Below are 22,880 nucleotides of genomic sequence, written 5' to 3' on the forward strand. Positions count from 1 at the left end.
TAGTCTTTTTTGTAGTCCTTGACTAGTCTTCTCTTGTTTTTACATTACTTCTTCCCAACTTGCACCTTCTTCTCTTTTTATGCCCCTCTGTAAAGACTCAAGTTTCAATCTGTTCTTTCTTTTCTGGTTCCCTCCTCGTCCTTCAAGTCTCCTTTCCTCATTTCCACCTCCTCTCTCACCCTTGGCCTCTTTTTTTGTTTTTCCCTCCTCCCTCACCTTAACACTTTGACCAAGTAACTGCCTGAAATCTAGCAAGTAATTATAAAGTCAATAGACTTTCTCTTGTTATTGATAGTTGCCTTTACTAGAAAGCTCTCCTGAAACAAAGGTAATATAGAATTATAGAATCATTTAGGTTGGAAAAGAACTTTAAGATTATTAAGTCCAACCATAAATATAACATAGATTCACTCCCCCAAACCACTCCAATGCTGTTTATTTACACTCTCAAATTCCATTTCAGAAATTCATCAGCAGCCAAAAGCATGCAAAGTAACACCTTTTGAAATGTATGTTTTGCCACACTTTCACTCCCACCTTTGACCTTGTCTCATCTGAGGTCTATTCCACTGCTAAGAACCAAAAGGAAACTGTCAGATGCTTTCAGCCTTCCTTACCTAACATCCCTGTACTCGCTCTTCGCAGGCAAATCCTGGATCATACTCTGGAGATTTAGAACGTAAGGGAAAACTGGAATAATCTCCTTGGACTGTCAAAAGTTCCTTGATAACTATTGTTCGACTCTGCAAATAAAACTGCCATTCAACAGCAAAGATAATTTGAATCAGCTGACTCAACCGTGACAAAAACCTTGCTTCTAGCATTAGCACTGCAAAGAATGACATCTTCAGTGGGAAGCAAAGCATTCAATTAGCCCCCCCCCCAATGGTTTTCCCAGGCCCATAAAATTAAGCCATTTGCTTGGTTTGCTCATATTACAACAAGGTTTGATACAATTAGAAAACATTCACTGCCTATCAACTGCTCTGTAGTAAGCCCCCACATCCCCTTAACCACAGAAGATTTGTCAAGGCACAATCCCTCACAGAAGAAAACCATGTAGTGCACTTCGTATTTACTACAGGGTTTAAGTGCATCCAGGAGCCCTTACCACAGACAGAGCAGTTATTAGACTGCAAGTTGTCTTTGCAGAAACTCCCTGGAGTTTGTGGAAGCAAATAATCCTGGCCCTGACAGCAGCCTGCAGAGTGACTGAGCCAGTTCAGTAACCTGCGCACTTTCAGGTGAGAGCAGAGGATGTGATCTAACAAAAAAGTTTAAGGTGGAAAGTATATGGAAAGCAGATGAAGACCTGTTTGAGGACATGGGAACGTATGACGGAAAGCCAGGACTGAGGAATATGGGTTGAAAAGTTAGGACAGTAAGCGTGTGATTTTAAACAGAGAAGCTGGATTGGAGTACTAAGATTGGCTTGACACACTGAGGAGTGACATGATCAAAATAAGGAGACATGAAAGAAGAGAGTATACAGGGTCAGATAGTGCTTTTTGCATCATAAGTTACCAAGAGCTGTAAGGACAAATTACTAAATCAAAGCAAAAAATCTGGGCCCTCTGTAGTGTAGATGCAGTATCCTGAGACAGTTAATTCTAGGTCTTGTGACGAGAGGAAGTGAAATGTTCTAAAATAATCCTAAAATTAGAAAAACCACAGAGCTTGTTAAAAATGCCCATGCGCGTTTTATTAATAAAAACTAACAGTGCCAAGGTTAAACAAGTCAAACAATTATAGTCTCTTTATATTCCATAAAATATTACAGAAAAGTTTATTTGTGTTTCAATAAAAAGACTACTGTCTTAGAATAGGCAGCTGACAGTATTTGTGCAGTTAATTGTTTGTGAATAAATTTAAAAAGACTACCACCTGCCCTGAAATTCCTTTTATAAAAATGAACTATTAAAAATGATTGACAAATTTTGAGTTAAAAAACTTAAAACATTCTCTATATTTAATTTCAACTTTATAATAGATTACAGGAAGATGCTTATGAAACAAATACAAACATTTGTTTCAGTACATGTCTTTATATGATAGACTTATAAGTATGTAAACAACTATATAATAAAAAGTTTCCAAAGTCTGCCTGTAAGAAATCAGGCAAATTTTACCATAAGCAATAAATCATTCCAAACCTTCAAGACATTTTATATAGCTGCACCAACTGGCAGTAAACATTTGCCAAAAACTTTGTAATTCATATGTCCCAACATACAGTGAAAAGTATATAAACTTGATGGAATCATTATGTTAGATATAATTTAAGGGAAAATAAGTTCACAACAACATTTCTGGAATTTAACATGTAAAAAAGTAGGACGTATCTTTCTTGTTTGGTTCTTTGGACACTGCGTGATTAACAAAAAACACTACTACATTAGCTCACTATCCCTCAAAAAGTGGCATAATCAAAATACACTCCAAATAAATTGCCATTCAGTGTATTCATTTTCCACAGAAGGATAGCATTTTATTTCTCAATGATGTGTCTACATTTTCTTTAGCAAACTTCGCAAGAACATTTGGGGCAAAATCCATTTTCCTTCAAGTAAAAAAAAAAAAAAAACCCAAACAAAAAACAACCAACAAACCAAAAACCCCTAAAACAAGAGTAAATAAAGGCTCTGCATTAACACACTGGTATCAAAAACACACATCCACACCACATTTAAAAATATCCTACATAAAACAATCCTTGTTTGCTTATCAGAGGTGCAATTTCTAAACTCAAAACTGCTTACCAATATTTCCCTTGAGGGATGGGGCAAATTAATGAGACACTTCTCCCTAGAACAATTTATTCCTGAAGCTTGCTGAATTTTAACAAAAAATAGTCTACAAGCAAAGGGCATCAGTCGTCATCATCGTTTTCATTAAAATCGTCATCGTCGTCATCATCGTCCCCAACATAAGAAACTGGTGTTTCAACTCTGGAGCCACTGTACTGAGATCCATTGGAACTTGTAGCCAACATCCCATCTCCACCATTGGAAAAGTCACTGGGGGGGGGGGGGAGGGGGGGGGGGGGGAAAAAGAGAGGCCAGTTGGCATTGCTCAATAATTTTTCCCAGTTTACTGTGCTCTTAAATATAATCATCTATCTATTCCACTCCTTTAATGAATCTGCCACTGCTACTTTCTAAAACCGTGTTTAATATATGTCTAAGTTGTTTCTCAAGAGCAGAAACAGTTGAAGTAATTTTGAAATGGTTCTTATTATGTTTCTTCCTTTAGGTTTAATATAAAGATTAAATCCTTTCATAGACACCTTGTAAGTATGCTTTCCAGGTTTCTTCTGAAGTACCTTTAGTGTTAAGGCTACGCAGCTATCTAAGCCCTTTGATATTTTTATGTAGCACTGGACACTTGCATCACAAGCAAATCATGTCTTTCAGAAGCACTAATCTTGATTCAAAGACTTGGAAAATCGAGGAATTAATAGCTTCTCCTTAATTCCTTGTTATTACATGGCAAACTGTCATTGCTGCATGTGCTGTATTTTTAACTTGAAATTGTTTTCTTCTCGTTATGCTTTTCTTTTTTAGTTTAAAAAAAAAAAACCAACAAACACCACAAACAAAAAACAAACCACCTCTTCAGCATCTCATATTTTTCCCTCTCTATGAATATCCCTACACTGAAAATCCACCTCCCGGATCAGCAAGTAGATTTGGAGAGTATCCACTTTCTTACTTGGATGTGTGCTTTTTCCACCAAAATACACACACATACTGTAGATACAGTCTGAAATGTCTTGTTCCTAGATGAATTAACTTTATCCAGAAGTATTTTATTTTAATAGAGCCAGAACACTCCTGCCTCCAGTATTACCTGCTATTTTGCCAACCTTTTTTATTGTTTACTTGCTCAATAGTTTGATAAGCTATTAAACTTAGTCAGAAATTCTTGACAAATTGTTTTTCTAAAAATCACAGAAACAGTATCTCCAACTTGAAAGACATTCATCATCAAAAAATTGCTTTCAAATATATGTTTGCTAGTCATTTTTTAATGCAGCTACTGCACAAAATCAATCATGCACACTGTTGTTGTATGGAGCTAATTCAATAGTCTATCATCACACAGAATGAAATTGCAGGGGCACACCCTAGAAGCTCACAAGGAAAACATACCCAGTAAGACACTTTCAAGAGTTTCTGCTGTTCTGCACACTTATTCAAAAGGAAGATACCAAGATAGCTGTCTAGCTGTAGTCGGATGACTTATAACTGGTTCTCCATAATTATCTGCAGAACCAGTTTCAAAAACAAAGAAAAAAAAAAAAAGATTATTCTTCTGTTCCCGTGAACTTTGAAATTACAAACCCAAAAACCTGTCTCCCCTCTTACTGGATTTCATAACCTGAGTATCCTACTAAGACAAAGAAACTGGAATGAATTGGTAGCAGCATCCTCATTCTTCTGCAAACTTTCTTTAGAGAGCTTGCTAAATAAATTTACAGCCTTTATTTGCCTCAGCAGCAATTTTTGGTACCAGAAAAGCTATGCATCTTATAGTTTCTTATTGCCATGAATATTTATGTATGTACTATAATTAAACATAATTTGTCACTCCCCTTTTCCAACCTCCTAAGAAACAGAAGTGGCTTCTCACCAAGATAACAAACCACAGTCAGCTTCTGGTTTTCTACTGGCCTCTGGCTAATAGTGGCCTATTCAAATTCCAAAGTCTTAGAAATACATGGGTTCTTTTTCACTAACACCACGCTCATTATCACAGAAGGAACCTTAGTGAAAACAGGAGATTTTATGTACCATGCAAGTTCTGCTCCTCTAAAGATATTTTGGCAGTATTCTCACTCAAGCTTCAGTTCCCTAGCACAAAACAGGCAGAATTCCCTACACTTTTTTGGGCAGCAGGAACAGACTGGAGCAAAAACCATGCTCCACACCATTGCTAGTGCTGCACATCCCTGAGCTTAAAACTGTTCCCCTTGCAAGTTATTCCCCCCCGCTTTTTTTTTTGCTTTTCATTCAAGTAAGTCTATCATCTACAAAAATGTGGGGTTTTTTTTAAAAGAAATGTTTTAAAAATGTAATTGCATTAGCCTTTTAAAGTAAGCTAGATACTGTATCTTTAGAAGGACCTCCTTCCAACTCTGACAGAAGGCAGATGGGTGAGAAAAAGCTACCAGAAGACTGTCTTCAGAAAACAAGAATAAAGCTGTATTTCCTTGTATAAAGAAATCCCACCAATACAGGATTTTTGCCTTTAAACATAAATGGCTTAAATGTCCTAAAAATTAGGACTTCCTTAAGAGTTTCAATGGTATAGCAATTTCTCCAAATAATTTACAAGGCAGAGCCTACCAGTGATTCTGACATAGAACAATCATTGTTGTGGAAAGAGCCAAAGTAATCTAGAACTTGCCCTCTCCTCTCCAGCCTCACCCTCAGTGCCTGCTAAAATCCTCCTGGAAGTTATGCTGAAGCGTATGGAAGACAGGGAGGTGATTAGGGACAGCCAACATGGCTTCACCAAGGACAAACTGTGCCTGACTAATCTAGCGGCCTTCTACGATGGAGTGAATCCATCAATGAACAAGGGAAGAGCTACAGAAGTAATCTCCATGGGCTTCTGGAAGGCCTTTGGTACAGTCCCCCACAACCTTCTTGCCTCTAAATTGGAGAGGTATGAGTTTGACGGATGGACTATTTGATGGCTAAGAAATTGGCTGGATGGCCATGACCAAAGATTTACAGTCAACAGCTCCATGTCCAAATGGAAACCAGTAACGAGTGGTGTCCCTCAAGGGTCTGTACTGGAACCAGTACTACTTAATATCTTCATTAATGACAAACAGTAGGATTGAGTGCACCCTCAGTAAATTTGGGGATGACACCCAGCCGAGTGGTGCGGTCGACATGCTGGAGGGAAGGGATGCCATCCAGAGGGACCTTGGCAGGCTTGAGACATGGGCCCATGCAAACCTCATCAAGGTCAACAAGGCCAAATGCAAGGTCCTGCACATGGGTCAGGGCAGTCCCCTGTTACCAGTACCAACTGGGGGATGAATGGATTGAGAGCAGCCCTGTGGAAGACGACTCGGGAATACTGTTGGACAAAAAATTGGACATGACCTGACAATGTGCTCTTGCAGGCCAGAAAGCCAACCGCATCCTGGGCTGCATCAAAAGCAGCATGGCCAGCAGGCCAAGGGAGGGGATTCTGCCCCTCTGCTCTGCTCTCGTGAGACCCCACCTGCAGTTCTGCATCCAGATCTGGGGGCCCCAGCGTGAGACAGACATGGACCTGTTGGAGCGGGTCCAGAGTAGGGCCACGAAAATGATCAGAGGGATGGAACACCTCTCCTGGGAGGAAAGGCTGAGAGAGTTGGGGTTGTTCAGCCTGGAGAAGAGAAGGTTCCAGGGAAACCTTATAGCAGCCTGCCAGTACTTAAAGGGAGCTTCTGAGAAATGTGGAGAAATAGGTTTTACCAGGGCCTGCAATGACAGACAAGGGGCAATGGTTTTCAACAGAAAAAAAGTAGATTGGATATACAGAAGTGTTCAAGGTCAGCTTGGACGGAGCTTTGAGCAACCTGATCTAATGAAAGATGTCCTTGCCCATGGCAGATCTCTGAAGATCCCTTCCAACCCAAACTATTGTGCAATTCTAAAATTGCCCAGATTGGATTAGTTGCATTACACGTTCAACAGTTTTCACATAAGGCTAAGTTTCTGGACACAACAGGAACAACTGGTAGAAAATGAACATTTTTGCAGATAATTTGTTCAGCCAATCAGCTTGCTCAATTTGAGTATTTGTTAACTATTTTAAACATTTCAATGATACTTGACTCATTTTACAATGTAGTAGAGCTCACAGAAGCACTTATTTTTGATTAATGTAATAGCAAGAAACTAGCGAGTAGTGACTACATAAGGAAGAGTGTCTTACACAGCAAGAGAAAAAGAATAGTTAAGTTCAGAACTGTCGTATGTCCACACAACGTTAAATACAAGTTACGGTTTACCACTCTACCAGCTTCTGATGCTGTTTAAAACCCGAAGACCAAAACCTTGTTTAAGTTAGACACTAATGACCAAGGGAGAACCTTGCCCATGTATCTTTAGGGAAGTACCTGTTTTCTTGTCACAAACTCAAAACTAAACAAAAATAATACATTCAAGATTAACATCAGTCTAATCAATTTCTTTTCCACTATACAGGAAAAGATTTCTTTAATGACACTGCTAAGAACCACCACTACTCAAGTAGAAGTGATGTTGGAGAATAAACTTAAATACATATCCACACCACACTTAATCAAAACAGAACTTGTTTCATGAGGTATTTAATCTCTAATTAAGTTTCTTTGATGATCAGATTTCAAAAACTGGTTGTTCATTTCATCTCACCTGGCTGAAAATCTTGTGCCATTTGATGCAGAACCTGATGAAGATGTGACATACACACTGCTGATTGATCCCTGAGCCATTTCTGTAAAACAAACAATATGTATTTCAAGAATACTTTAAAACACACTCACTGACTTCAGTGGAAATGCTTAATCCTTTTAAAGTCCAGAAAAGGAGTCTTGCAACCAAAACAACAAAACGTGTTGACGTACTATATCCAAAATAGCATAATTAAAAACCAAGCAGCCAGTGCAACAGCAAAATTTCAAAATACATTAAAAAAACATTTTATTTTGAAGCAAGTCAGATGTCTTCAGTATTCTTATATAATGAAAATGATAAAACAATATAAAATTAAGCCATGATCATGTTTGCTCTTACTACCTTTTACCTTTGCAGAAGAATCAACTATAAACACTGTCCTCTTAAAAGAATTACACACTGCAAGTATCTACTTGTATGGTATAATGCAAAATGTGGTTCTGTGAAGAGCAACAGCCCATTCTCCATGAATTGCTATGTTATTTGTTCCCTAAGGTACACTGAAAAGCATGTATTTGAGAACCTGTTAGAAATCTTCACCACAAATCAGTGGAAATTAACTGATCTTGGCCATTTTCATGCTTTTTCCTTGAGTCTTGCATTAAGGAAGAAAAAAAATCGATTCTTCTTGGGAGTTAACTAACCTGTCACATATGGTTCCAGAGCTTTAGGAACCAAACTCCTTGCAATTTTTAGGTCCTCTGCTGAACAGCTTCCAGATTCTAGGCCACAAGCCATACCCATTCGTTTTAGTACTTCTATATCATCATGAATTTCAAAAGTATTGTCAAAATTAAATAGATATTCAAACCTGGAGAGGAAAAAATGTCTCAATTAGCTTCAATGACTTTAACTACCTTTTAAGCTTCAGGAATTGCAGCATTTCAAAAGCTTAACACAGTGTTAGCGACACATCACATTAAGCAATCAAATTTTTCAAGATTTATGTATTTGATAGCAAGCGACTAAAACTGTAATTATACACACTACATAAATCATTAACGGGTTTAAGAGATACAGAGTTTTAATTAAACATTTTGCATGATTGGTAATTTTTTCTTTACTCCCACTCCTCTGCCTACTGTGTAATTTTTTTTCATGTTTTTAAGCTTTTCTAGTAAGCTAATAGTACAAGGAGAAACCACTGCTACATTCAGCTTTTATTTAGCTGATGAAAAACCTAGCTTTTTGAACCAAAAGTAGAGAACAGCAGTTCTGAAAGCAACATCCATTTTGAATTCTGCTTGGCTGCATTTCACCATGTTAAAGCCAAAGGAAAACACTACTTGGTAAAGTATGATATAAAACTTCAGCAGAGCTGCCTTATTTTGCTTCTAACATCTCTAGACAGTAAGTCTTAAGTGAGTTTTTAAATGTGAATGCAATTATTCTATTTATTGAAAAGCTCTATAAAACTCGTTTCTATTCAACATGACTAAGTTTTACCTGTCTGAAATGCATGTTCTCAATCTACGAAAGGCGTAAGTAAATTCATTTGTATTTAATTTTTAATAGACCTAGACGAACACTTTAGCATGGACATAAAACTCATAGCTGTACCAAAAGCCAGACAGAAAACTTTGTTAACTCACTTGTCATTTGAAATACTGCAGTCAATCACTGTCTTCTTGCTGGTGTTTACAATGATAAATGGCAAATGGATGACAGAATTGGACGGTGGCGGTCGATTTGCCTGTTGTTCTGCTTGACGGTTTCGCTGAACGAGGTTCTTGAAGGCAATTTGCTAGAAAAAGCAATAGTATATGAAAGTATGAATTAAACCTTTAAGATCCTGTTAACAAAAAAACCCCTCAGATAAAGAATACCAGCAATGGTTGCAGCAACTGCAGAACAGGACAGAGAGTGTTCACTACATTACTGCATGTTAAGATGCAAGAAAAGACTCAAATAATAGCATTGAAAAATACAACACAGTAAAACTTAACTGAGGAAAAAAAATGCATGTTCTAAATAAGTACATCAGGACAGTTCCTTGGACAGATCCTTGACAGAATGAAGATATAACAATGATAGGAAAAAGGAATTTTCATACAGCATCCTGCTTCCACTCTGTTTACTACTCCCTGCTAGCTACTGCACTCCATGAGAACAGCTGAATGATTAATACTGTATTTTTGCTGAAATTATATGCTAAAAAACATTTGAGATTTGAATGTCTGACATTAGGCTTCTGAATTACTCAGCTAAGATTAGTGACTTTACTCTCACATCTTACCAAAACTGCTTTTCAGAATGGAATGTTCATATTTTAAAGATTAGCAATTGTAAGAACTAAAACCTCAAGTTAACTATTGAAACTCAAAGTTATAAATCTTACAGTAAGCCACCAAACTAAGAATAACTATTTTTCTAGTCATGGAATCAAATGAAATAAACAGGAATTAAAAACAAAATCCAAAGCCAACACAGAGACTGATAGAAGTCAGTCAGCTGTTCAGATTGCTGTCCCACAGTTGTCTGTACCTTCTTTCTGCACACCCTCCCTGAGATTCTCATTCCTACTGCGTAGGTAACGCAACTACTAAGGGGAACCTTCCGGTGAACCAGCAGCACAGTGTCTTCGGGGATAGACTACTGCTTCCCCCAGTGTACTAGGAGAAATCTGGGAAGGAGTTCAGCAACTGTTTCACAGCAGTTAAGCCACTTACACAGCAGGAGCAGCAACATCCCAGAAAGGCAAGACACAGAGCATTATGAGAGACGACGTCTACAGTCACATAATTTCACCTATGGACTCTAACACAGAAAAACATTCTGGATTCAAGAACTGAACTGGAAAATTCAGAAGGTACAGTATGAATTACAGCTCCTGTCAGCATAAATCCCGTTTAAACATACTTGAAACTGCCAAAGAATTCATTGTAACTCATGGAAGGTTGCTGGCTTCTCCAATAGCAATGGCCAACAGCATGGTCCCAGGTAAACTACAGTGCTAAATTAAAACTGCATACGCCCAATCCTGAAATTCACCTCTGTTTTTCTTAGAAGTTTATGATCCCTCAATGGGATAAAACAACAGGAATACAGATATAAGTTACCTTGCCCTATAGACAAGAGTACCTTGACTGTACCTGTAGAATGAGTTCTTGTAGTTGAGACTGTTTTTGCTTTATTCTTTCAAGTCTTCTCTGTTTCTCCACCTTAAGACAGAAAAAGGATTGGTTAGTTTGTTGGTTTTAAGTAGCATTTTATATCAACATTTTCTCCCCTTAAAATCATTTCAATACCAGAGAACTGGAGGTAGGACATATGACGTCAATCATTAAGGTTCTGCAGGTAATTTAGAGATCTAACTATCGAGACTCACATCAGTACTACTGATGGAAACTGTAACGAAGAGCAGAATTAGAACACTGGGGAATAAAGTACAACATATCAGGGAGAGGGTAAAAACATCTCTGCGACAGAAGTTATGCCTCAGAGAGTTATCCAAATTCTCTCAAGGAGACAAAGAACATGTAGACCAGAAGGATCTACTTCATGTAGCCTACTGATATGGGAGGTATTGGAGATGATCGATTAAAGATGCTTAAAGAAATGAAGCTGCTATGGAGCCTAAGGTTAAGTCCTCACAGTATTAAATACATAATGAATAATAACATAACAGATAGGAGACAAAATGGTAGGAAATAAACAGCTTTCTCAGTGGAGGAAGTTCGCTAGCAGATTCCCACAAGGACTTAATTTACAGACTGTTATTCAAACTATAGAGGATCAGAATAATGGGATGAACAGCAAGGTGACAGAATCTGCTGACAATGCTTGGTTACCTGGCACAGTGAAGAGAGCTTGTCATAAAGCACACTCGAAGTATCTTGTAGCATTGAGTGATTACAAAATCAAAATTATTTTTGGTAAATGTAATGTGGTATGTGTGAGAAAACATAATCCCATCCATGCATATTTTAGAAATAAAATTATATTCAGTAGAGATCTTAAATTACAGTACCTACAAACCCCATCAGCTCAGTACACCACAGCAGCCAAAAATATGAATTATTAGGCAAGGAACAGATAACAACACAGAAATTATCACTACATCAGTGTATGAACCAGAACGTTTACATCTTGAATTCTGTAGGTCTGGTGTTCCTATTTCAAAAAGACCATACAAAAGAGCAATCAGGATAATCGATGGTACAGAACAGATTCCATACAAGGGAATAATGAATAAACTAGGACTCTAAAGAAAGGAGAATGAAATAATGGGGGAGAACATGGGCGATACTTATAAAACCATGAATAGGATGGAGGAAGTGAAGAAGGAACGACCAAGTCACCATCACTTCCAATCAAAAAAAAAAAAACCCCAAACTCAGGTATCAACTAAATATTGTATGTTCAAAACCAAACAAAAGGTATTTCATAAGAAGCTTTTAATGCACCTGAAACTCACTGCCACAAATGACTCAATATTAAAAGCAAACTTTGTACAAAGTAAAAATCTGTGGAACAAAAATTAACTGAGGGCTATTAAATAGAAGGATACTGTATCTGCCTCGGGTTATGCCTGAACCACAAGTTACTGGAGAACACATCACTAAATACTTTCTCTAATCTTATACTCCTTCCTAGGTAAAGGCTACTGTCAGGCAAGATACTGGACAGACAGACCACTGGCCTGAACATCAACTTTTGTTCTTAGGTCCTTAAAATATGCGACTAAAAAGAAAATGACTGGAGTTAAAAATCGACATGAGTGCCGTTTTCTGTTTGTGTGTGTACACAGTTGAAAAAAAACTACAAAAAGGCATGATGTTATTTAAAAAAAAAAAAAAAAAAAGGCGCAGGGGGGGAAGGTAGGACCAGTCTTGTAATTTAGCATTAGAAACTAAGTCAAATTAGTACTTCAGTACTAATATTATCCTACTCTTCTCTAGGACATTATCAATCATGACACCAAACCCAGCTGAATTAGTAACACTTCTTTTTCTTTTGCTCCAACATTACATTCATTACTGGCAATGCCCTACTTTGGAAGACAGATCTAAAGAGATCTACTTTTAAAATCCCTCCAGCTAGCTGGTTCCCTATTCAGCACACAGCACTGTCATTTTCAAACCACTTCACCTTCCATACTCACCCTACTATTTATGCCCCAATTACTACTCTCTTACCTTAACTAATAATTTTCACTTGGGATGATAAATACTTTAATAAAACTCATATTGATTAGATACCCTATATTTTCTTCATCTAGATAGCAATTACAGTACTAACTGAAAAATGAATTATCAGTATCAAACAAAAATCTCCATAGAATTAGCCCTCAGATAGATTCCAAAACTTTTTTTTTTTAAATTTGTCAGCTTCTACACTGATTTTTCAGTCCTGCTGAAAGGAATTTAGACTTATTAAGAATAAATACAAAGTCTCATTCTATTCTGATAAAGTGAATTGACTTCAGTAAACCTCGGTAACTTTATTATCCTGCAAATCTCAGGATACTATAAAAAAAATCCTGCCAGAACTTATGAATGCCTTTCAGTATAAAACATTTTACTTCTTACCCAAGACATGCAGTAAAAAAGTCTGACAAGTTCATGTAAGACAAATGTCAGAAATACATAAGACCTGCAGCAACACAGCAGCAGCAATGCACATATATACTGATCTACATGCAACATCTCTCATCACAGATGTATTATTTGCCTGGCATCTGGAGAAAACAATCTTCCTGATGCTTGAGCACCACTATTGGAATGTTGGAAATACACGTTAATCTTTCAGCTTGATTAACTTCCACTCAGAACCATTTCACATATACTGTAAAAACTGTGACAGAGCTGTATTTTTGACATAGAAGAATTAAAAAAATATATTTAAGCAATCTGGAAGTTTAAATGTGTGTTTTGTAAATACAAATAATATAAAGAGTCAAAAAGGACTACACTATTCTACCTTGCTATCTCAGAAGATCACATGCACATGCTGTATCGAAACATATTAAAGCTGTAAACATTTACTCGAACACAAAGCCATTGTGAACTTCTTAATACATATACCTCTAAATTCTGACATTCCTGAGCCGAGTTAGTAGGTAGACCAATCCATTTGATTTCCTTCTTCTCCTTAGAGATAATGTTCATGGCCATAAGGACATTTAAGGCATCATAGACACGTCGTCTAATATTCTTCTGGTCATAAGCCTGCTGTAGACATAGTGCATTAATCAAAAACATTCCTGTGACAAAAATATTTGAAAATACATATATTACAGTAAACAGGTAAACTCAGGTAATGTCTGAACTGTTTCATTTAGCAGTAGGAAAAGAAATACAAAAGGCTCAAAAGAAATTTCTCTTCCCCCATTCAGTTCACATGTAATTGACCTCCCATATACTTACTGATTCATTTGGTGAAATGTGATTATCAGTGGTACTGAATTCTGCAACCAACTCGTCTGCCACCTCATTGTATGAGGTGGTTCCTTTTCTTTGTACCTTCTCACAAACCTTCATAGAGAAATGACGTAAACCCTTGCCATTCTTCTCTCCTTTTTTGTTCCGCTTCCTAAATATACGTATAATATATATTTTAAGAAGATTTGAACTCTGGAATATTTAATGTCTCTTTTTCAAATACAGGCACACTGCTGTAAAAAACCAAGCCTTCCCTTTTATTCTGCTTCTTGACCCTTCCCAACATTTTTTCCTGTAATTTTTTACCCCCTACAATTTACAATAATTAACAATTCCAATATCTTGATGCTGAAACACAGTACAAATTCATTCTTTTGGCAACTCCGCTAGCTCCAGTAGCAGATAAATTAACAATAGGGATATTCCTTGAAGAAGTCAATAACGAAAACCTTCCGATCTTCAAGACAAGAAGGGATAGGGGGATAAATGCTAAAATATGAAAAGCGAATTACAGGAGATAACTTTGTCCTTTGGGGTTTTTTTTGTTTGTGGAGGGTTTTTTTTGGTTTTTGGGGGGGGGGGGGTTTGTTTTTTTTTTTTAAATTTCAATAGCCCATCTAGTTTGACCACAAAAAATTAGACTGATTTGAGCATTTTCCACATAAGTCCAATACTGACTGAACAGATGAAGTCTGATATTGGTTGAACTCACTAAACGTTACACTATTACTGAATAGCAGATTTGAAGTTATACAGTATATGAACTTGCTATGAAAACTTCAGTGTTACAAGACACAAGAAACAGAACAGTTTTCTGTGTATTTTTTAAAGTTCCTTGTAACTTGAGGAAAAATATAAGTACCAACAAAATAAGTATCAGCAATGGAACCTCTCAAATCTCTACAGCTCCTTTCACTGTATAATTCCAAACTAGAAATCTATTTATGTGTAACAAGACACTGATGATAAATTTAGTCTTAAAGCAAATACATTTAACAAGAGACCCTTAAAAACAAGCTTGCATGAGAAAAGACACCAAAAGAATGCATTCATTCTATCTAATACTTTTTCCCAATAAAGGACTATATTCTTCTTTCAAACGATACTTCAGGATACACTTGTTCAATCTGAAATGTACTGTATTTCTTTGAAAATACACCAGCAAAACAGAAATGCCAAATTAAAAACTGAATCAAGTCAGATGAATTCCTGGGTCCTTTTAGGAGCTAAATTCTCTAAATTTAAGTAAAGTGAGAATATCTGTCAGAGTTTACAGAAAACATTCTACTTCCTTTTACAACAAATGAGGGGGGTATTCGTTCTTGTGTGACTGTTCTCAATTTTAATACAATAAACTTTAATGATGAAGTGCTCTTGATGGAAAGGTAAACAGGCTCTCTCCCGCACTGCTAGCCTGAAGAGTACATACACATTTAGAACAAAAGTTCTAAACAATTCATTAATCCTTTGTAACTTTTATTTTGCTCACCCAGCAGACCACGGCGAAGAATCTGCAGTCTGGTTCTGTGATACAAAATGTGTGTTGGGTGTATGTGGACTTCCTACCAGGATAGTATTTGGCGCTGAAGGTCTCTGAGGTGTACCAATAACCTACAATAAAGATAAAATAATTTGGAAAACGATCGTAAGTATTCCAAGATATTTATACGCTGCACGATTCAAATGATGCATTATTCAAACAACACTAATAGTTTTTGTCTACCTACTTCTATTAGGCACATTGAATTTACACACACAAGCACAAAAATCTTCAGACTACAGATTATATAGTTAGAGCAATCCCTAAGTAATGAACATTTATGTTTTATCCTTAAATGAGCATTTCATCTTTGCTGGATTTCTTAACACTGTTCAACACTAACTCAGACAAGATCAACATACACACATCTTCTCCCCTCCAAAAGAAAAAGGGAAAAAATGAGGAAAAAACCCCCACCGTACCAGACTATGTATAAAGAAGTTGCAGTAAAATTACAGTGAAAATATGAACATATGAAACAAGAAGATCTGAAAATCAATAAAAGCAGAGAGAAAATGCAGAGCTGTTGCAAGAAAGACCAAATTCTCTCCTGAAGTCAGTCTCTATTACTACAGAGTCAAAACCAAAATGCAAGTATGTTAGAGGTGAAGAAGAGTAAGGGCCAACTTTCTTTATCACTGCAGTGAGTGAGACCAATTTAGGCAAAACCATTCCATTCTGAACATGTTACAAGCACACACTCAGCTGATCCCAGTCTTCCAGCTTATAGGTAAGTAGTCCTGAAGATGTGCTAATTTAATCACGAGTAATACATACATTTGCACACAGAGCCACGCTCCTCTTATCCGTGAAACTAACTGAAGCAGAACTCCCGCTTTTGTGGATGACATTTTTTATCTCTGAAATGTTATAAATATAACTTTCTAGAGAATACATATTTAGGAAAACAAAATGTACAGATTTCTGTTTGGTAGAAAGAAAGATATGCTGACTTTTGGGGGGTACATTTACCTCCCAGTGGAAACAGCAGGTTGCATCCCTGACATCAGGTAAGCGAAACAGACATCAAATGAACCTGAACTCATCACCACCCACAAGCTTGCTATATTTTCCTGCAGCCACATTCTGCCTCACCAACAAAATTTTAAGTTTCTTCCTCAGGCTAGCTTCAATAGTTTAGCCTCAAAAAGAGTAAAATAGAAAAACTGAAAACCCAAAATGAAACATTTTATGCTTGAAAGTTAAAATGAACCAAAATCTGAATAACCTTTAAATGCAGAATGCAAAAGGTAGTCTAGTGACTATTAGATATTTGTGATTTCAGCTGCCTGGAAGGACAAACAGCTGCAATTTTTCCGAAATACTGTCTATATTATGCCACCTCTCTGAGTAGTTAACATGCAAGTTTGTTACACCCACTTCTGACAGCTGGAAAATCTTAGATCCTCCTCCCCTTTCCAATAGCTTCGTTCCATACTTAAAATGTTTCTAATTCTTATGGAAAGACAGCTAATCTCCTCTACTACTTTTCGTAACCAAAACTCCTGACTGTGGGAAACTGAGTGAGGGTGGGGGATGCTGAGCAGGCATAAGACACGTGTGAACCAGCTCACTTTCTCCCCATGAAAAAAACACTTATCAGTTCTGCTACCAACTGGTCTGGTTGACTGGCTAAAATTAGATGGTCCCCCGCTATTCCTTAGCTTCTTAATTCCAAAAGCAGCCCCACCATCACCCTGGTGCCACATCTAGAATTTGTATGACTGTGCAGTAAGATGAGCGCCAAGCCAATAGAAGGGAGGGGGTGGAATTACAGCTGGGAGAAAAACAAACTGTTTGGCAGCAGCAAACCCTGGACATCTACTGCACTCAGTAATGTCTTGAAATAACAGTACAAAGGAATAAATGGAAGTGTGTACAAATTCACAGGCTCATTTCTAGAGTGGAAAAGTGAAGTCTGTTTAATAAATTCAAAACCTGCTCTGCATTCCCATTCTAACTCACAAAAGTCTGCAAACCAGCCAGAATTATATGCTTTAATGTATCACTATTAGGGAAGACCCTATAGTCTAGAGTTTCAGAATCTTCTAAAGAATTACTTTTACTCACAAGCTCATAAACAACCATGACTGAATGAAAAGAGTTAAGCAGTATCGAGTCACTGGGAACATCCTAAAATGAAAGCTTACAGATAGAATTAGAGAGGATGGTTTTAAGGACAACAGAGGGACTGGGGGGAGGAAGCAAAAGTAGAAAAAGAAGTGCCTGCTGTTTCTCTTATGTTTCCTGATTTCAAAAGAAAATAAGATTACAGTTTAGCTCCTTGATAATGAGTAAGATCAGGACAATGAGGAAAACAGCAAGACAGCCCACACACTCCACTTCACTGTACTCAACAGAAAAACTTCTATGGGGACAGTATTAAAAAAAAAGAAATCAGACTACCTGAACAAAGAACACAAGCTTGGAAAATCAAGTACTTAAGTATTAAAAACCTGTGTTTACCACTCAAAGGTCAGAAAGTTCAGCAGGGTCACAAGCCAACACCTCAACTCTGCTTCCCAAGAACATTTTGCACATTGACAGAAAATTTATGTCCTCTTAATTTTCAGGGTTCTAGAGGTATTTTTTTTCAATAGTTCTTGCTATCCCCTTCAGAACTGTAAAGTCAACAGAAATTTACCCAGAATTTCTCTCTCTATATATACACAAAACAAAACTTCCATCTCTTCTTTAATGACATACAGCTAAGCATCTAATTTTGTACTGATAACAGCCAATACAAATATGCTGATATGGGCCTCTTCTTTCACAAAAAAAAAAAAAATTAATGCTAATACTTTCAGAGTAAGACTTAAAGTGCTGATAAAATTATGATTGCAAATGTAAACTTCCGACAGTAATGATACTAACAAAACCACCATAAAGAGTAGTTATTATTTCAGAATCATATTTTTTAACAGCGATACCATGTAAAATTAATCATAGATAATACGGATGAGGATTTGTCAATTTAAACTTGTGATGGAAGACACACAAATTTATTTTATATGTATATAAACATTGTTGTAAACATTACTTTACTCATTGTTGAAACTTTTAAAAAGCATCAGATGATTTGTAATTTCATTATTATCCCCTCTTTGGGTACTTTAAGGAAATGTTTTGTAAGTTACCTGAAAGAACATTTCATTTTCAACATTAAACTCAAGTATGTACACAGTCTCACAATAATGCCTAGAAGGGACACCATCTGTGTCATTATGGCCTATGATCTATACTTAAAACATTCCCCTCCTACTGCTGGTTACTGATTTTAAATTAAAAGAATGCCTAACTACTCTGCATTTCCTTGGTTGGAAATTTATTGATAAAACACCTCCTATTGAAGGAGCAATTCCATTCAGTTAAATTCATTTCGCTACACTCTACCTTCCAAGTGGTTGCTGGAAGTAGTTAATTCACTGCCACTGCCGGAAATACAGCACAGTGAATGATCCGCACTACATCTGTACAGTTCAAGTGGTACAGTTTATAGCTTCAAGCAGCCTCAATTATAAAACACCCCTCAGAGCTTAGAGTTGGGAAAGGCAGGTGGGGAACTGCTTTTCTCTCAAGAAGAAACCCAAATATAAGACATTCCATTTCAGATGTTTACACGTTAAAGTTGCTTTCCAGAAGATGAATTGAGACCAACCCTTTTCAGATCACCAAATTTTAATTTTGATCACTATAAAAGTGACTTCTCATAACCTATGTATTATCTATTGCAGTATTAGATTCTTTGAAACCTCTAATTTCATGTACCTCACACGAAGCTCACAATATGTATTTAAGCAAAAGAGTATCTAAATTAAGCACTAAGAAATGTAGCTCTGTTTTCAATTTTGTTCCACTAACTTCAACCTCAATAAAAACGTGCTGATGGACTTCGTTTATATTTCCCTATGGCAGATTTCAAAGCAGAATCTGAAAGACCCCCTGGTTTTAAGTGGCAAGACTAGCAAAAGATAAAGCTACCAGAATATTCAGGTATCTGCATGTTGATTTGAGAGTCATCTTTGCATTTCTTTATGCAAAGGAACATTTGCTTTAATCTAAGTCTATTAAAATTACAAACAAGCTTTATCTGCCCATGACAAGTGATTCTGACTACCAAGCTACAAGTGAGATTTACAGTATGTGTAAGTAACAGTATAAGCAATAAAAAAACCGCAGTCTCCTTACCACTTGTTGTGCAATGTTGACATTAGACTGTCCGAATGTTTTTGGCAGGAGCTGTTTTCCAAGCGTATTTACTGTAGAAGGATGAACAGCCAATAGAGAAACAACACCTAAAACAAATGCAAATACATAGCTTCAGGTCAGCCACATTGTATTGTTTTAGCAATTCCAGTTTCATCTATACTACCAATGTGTATTAATAGAAACTTTCTCCTACGTAACCTGTAAGGTTACGTAGTATGATCTAGTATGAACATGTTTTAATTCTTGTATTCCAATTTTTCTCTCAAAGCAGAATAATAGAGGTAACTGGTATCTGACAGAAAGCATAATCGTCTCCTCTTCTACTCCTATCCTTTGTGGCTACTGAAATCTTTTGCCACACCACCTGAAAAACATGCCCAACACACCAGCATATGACATACCCTTCTGACGCATGCTGGTCTACAGGAATTAAGATTGGGCTAGCACTGGCCTTTCCAAGAGAATATTCCCAACTTTCCTCTAAGTGTCCCCGCCCAGCTGAAGGCAGGGAATTAAAGAACAAAAGCCTTCAAGAATCCAATATTTGAGCAAAATACATGCAACACAGTAGACCAACCCTGCAAGGAAAGCTGCTCTCTCCCTGTTCATAAGCCATCCACAATCAGCATTGACAGGTAAGTCAGTCTTAAGCCATGTTAAACAAAAATTCAACTACAAAAATAGCAAGCCAGGTATCATCTAGCAATGTGATGCTCCATGCCACAGTGTAAAAAAGACCAACAAAACAAAACAAACAAAATAGAAGCAACAAAGACTGACTACAGAAAAAGAATAAAGGGACAAACAAGTCTTAAAATACTGGAGACATTTATTTTGCTGAACCATCTGTCATTTGGTTGTCAGATGAGAGGTTTAGCAGTTCTTTTAAAGGGGCCAATGGGGCCAGAAGGACTTGGCACAACTCCCACTCCTCTTCCTTTTATCCATTATCCAATACAGAAGCAATAAGCAAGCATTTTTACAATGGTTGTATCAGGAAGGGCCCTAATGAGCCCTAATGATGCCTACCATCCCTCTTATGCGTTCAGGTACTCTATAGAAAGTTAAGGAGAAGTCAAATCTTGTTTAAGCCCTTGTTTTCCAAAAGGCTTGTATTTCCTAACTGCTATTACTACACCATGTCAAAATGATAGCTTCATGCAAGAACCTATTCTCAGTCCCCCAAATCTGACTAGGAAGCAGCAGCCTGACATTCTTCCATTATTCACCAACTTTCCAGTGCTCTTTCAGAAAGTCAGCAGCTATTCTAGTTTGTAACCGAAGACTGTTATGCGTTCCTGTCCCTTCAAGTACACCCATCACTATCGTGGCTGGTTTGTGTTTGTTCTTCCTCTCTGCAGAATGCAGTAAAGCAATATAAACTACCCTGGCTATTAGTGCTTGTGTATCTTCTCAGCTGCCTGGAGGTCAGCATGTCTTTTTTTAACCTCTTCCTCATTGCTTTAAATACAACAAAGCAATCTGAAGATCGCATTTCAAGTTGAGTAAAGTAAGAGTTGTAACTGCTTTCCAAAATTAAGATGCCTCATCTATCTGATCACCTTTCCTTACTTTTGATGGTTCTTGTTGCCCATATACTTTCTAGTTCTCCTACCCTTTATTTTTATTTTTGTAGAGGACAGGGCTGGACACATTATTCATGACAAAGGAATGCCATATGTTATTGTATAACTCTATAGCACATTTTCTATTTTATTCCCTTTTCCTTTCCAAATAATTCTCAAAATTCAATGTGCTTGTTCCCTACCAAATACCGATACCACATTTTCATAATATAACCTACCAGGACTTCAAGATCTTTCTTGAGTGCTAATAGCTCACTTAGAGTACTCATTGTATCTAGTTTGGTTTTCACCAATTATTAACCCATGCAGGGACCGTCCCATTCTATGACACCTTAGTTTCTTTAACAGGCTGATTAAGGACCTTGATAATCAAGGGGGATTTGTTGTTATTTTTAAGAAATCCAAGGACATCACACTGATTAGATAAGCCTTATCCACATGGTTGTTGACTCTTTCAAAGTATGACTTTGAAAAGACTAACTTCCCTTTTCCCCTCCCTCTAGAAAAGCCTTGTTAACTCCTGCCCATTATCATATTTGTCCATATGTCTACTTCTCTGTTATGCACTCAACTGATTTGCCTAACAGAAGTCTGACTTACTCATCTGCAGTTATCTGAGCCCTTCAGAAATTGGTGCAGGATATGTGGCTTTCTATCCTTCCGGTACTATATGAATTACACATATACTGAGTTAGCAGGACAGAAGTACCATTGTTAGGTCCTTTAAGAATATGCAGGAAGATAATTCTCTGGCCATGATGATTTCTAAGTATTCCTGTTATCAGTTTTTTCCTAAGACAACAACTTCTAGCAATACTTCAGTAAGACAGCTTCATAAAGAACAGTGTTGCCACAAGACTCTCCCTCATCATCTTGATCATCTGTCTGCTCTTCAGATGCACTCAGAGACTTCATTCTTCTGGTATGTTTAAAAATAAAGTAATCCTTTATGCTATCATGTTGTTTCTTAAAAACTTTTACGCAGTCAATAAAGACAAATGCAAAAATCTTGCATTTGTGACAGTGTAAGTCCACACAACAGCAGAGGTCGAGTGGTTAGGAAGCAGATGTGCAGAAAAGGACCTGGGGGCCTGGGTGGACAATAAGCTGAATGTGACCCAGAAGTACACCCCTATGGTAATGAAGACTTAACCGCATCCTGGGCTGCATTTGGAAGAGTACAGCAATAAGTGATTATTCCCTTTTACTCCAGCACTCTTTAAGCTGTACCTGGATTACTCTGTTCAGTTTTGGGGCCCACAGTGCAAGAAAGGCATTAACAAAGAGGAGTGAGTCCAGCAGAAAGACGCTAACATGGCTAGGGTACTGGAGCATACGATGTACAAGGAGAAGGTGAGGGAGCTTGGTACATGCAGCCTGTGGAAGAGAAGATTAAGGTGGAGCAAGGGGTGTTATTTGTGGGAATCCGATCATTGCCTTCAACTATTAAAAGGAGAGTTACAGAGATGACAGCGGACAGAACAAAAGGAAAAGAGGGAACAGTCACAAGTTGCTGCACAGCTAATTCCGACCAGACACGAGGAAAAAATTCACAATGAGAAAGGTAAAGCACAGCAACAGGTTGCCTAGGAGGTTCCCTGCAGATATACTGAAAAATTCAACCACTGAAGGCTCTGTGCTTCGAAGCTGGCCCTGGTTTGATTGTAAGGTTAGATTAGATGGCCTCCAGCCTCCTTATTATTCATTTAATTCTATTAAC

At 37.3% G+C, this 22,880-nt stretch overlaps 1 protein-coding gene across 5 annotated transcripts in view; it reads right to left on the reverse strand.

The window, feature by feature from the left end:
• Nucleotides 1-2,462: 2,462 nt before the first annotated feature.
• The window catches only part of TFDP1 (transcription factor Dp-1), a 47,073-nt gene continuing 26,655 nt past the window's right edge, over nucleotides 2,463-22,880 (reverse strand). For 4 of the 5 annotated variants that reach the window (XM_052773800.1, XM_052773798.1, XM_052773799.1 and 1 more), the window contains 9 exons: nucleotides 19,554-19,660; nucleotides 15,315-15,436; nucleotides 13,811-13,976; nucleotides 13,469-13,615; nucleotides 10,535-10,603; nucleotides 9,035-9,186; nucleotides 8,087-8,253; nucleotides 7,401-7,482; nucleotides 2,463-3,017 (listed from right to left, as the gene is read on the reverse strand). In XM_052773800.1, the coding sequence (XP_052629760.1) occupies nucleotides 2,870-3,017; nucleotides 7,401-7,482; nucleotides 8,087-8,253; nucleotides 9,035-9,186; nucleotides 10,535-10,603; nucleotides 13,469-13,615; nucleotides 13,811-13,976; nucleotides 15,315-15,436; nucleotides 19,554-19,660 (1,160 nt within the window). In that variant the 3' untranslated portion in view covers nucleotides 2,463-2,869. The remainder of the gene's footprint in view (nucleotides 3,018-7,400; nucleotides 7,483-8,086; nucleotides 8,254-9,034; nucleotides 9,187-10,534; nucleotides 10,604-13,468; nucleotides 13,616-13,810; nucleotides 13,977-15,314; nucleotides 15,437-19,553; nucleotides 19,661-22,880) is intronic. The other variant, XM_052773797.1, reaches the window with a different exon arrangement.

The sequence above is a fragment of the Harpia harpyja genome, chromosome 22 (assembly GCF_026419915.1).
Source record: "Harpia harpyja isolate bHarHar1 chromosome 22, bHarHar1 primary haplotype, whole genome shotgun sequence".
NCBI lineage: Eukaryota > Metazoa > Chordata > Aves > Accipitriformes > Accipitridae > Harpia > Harpia harpyja.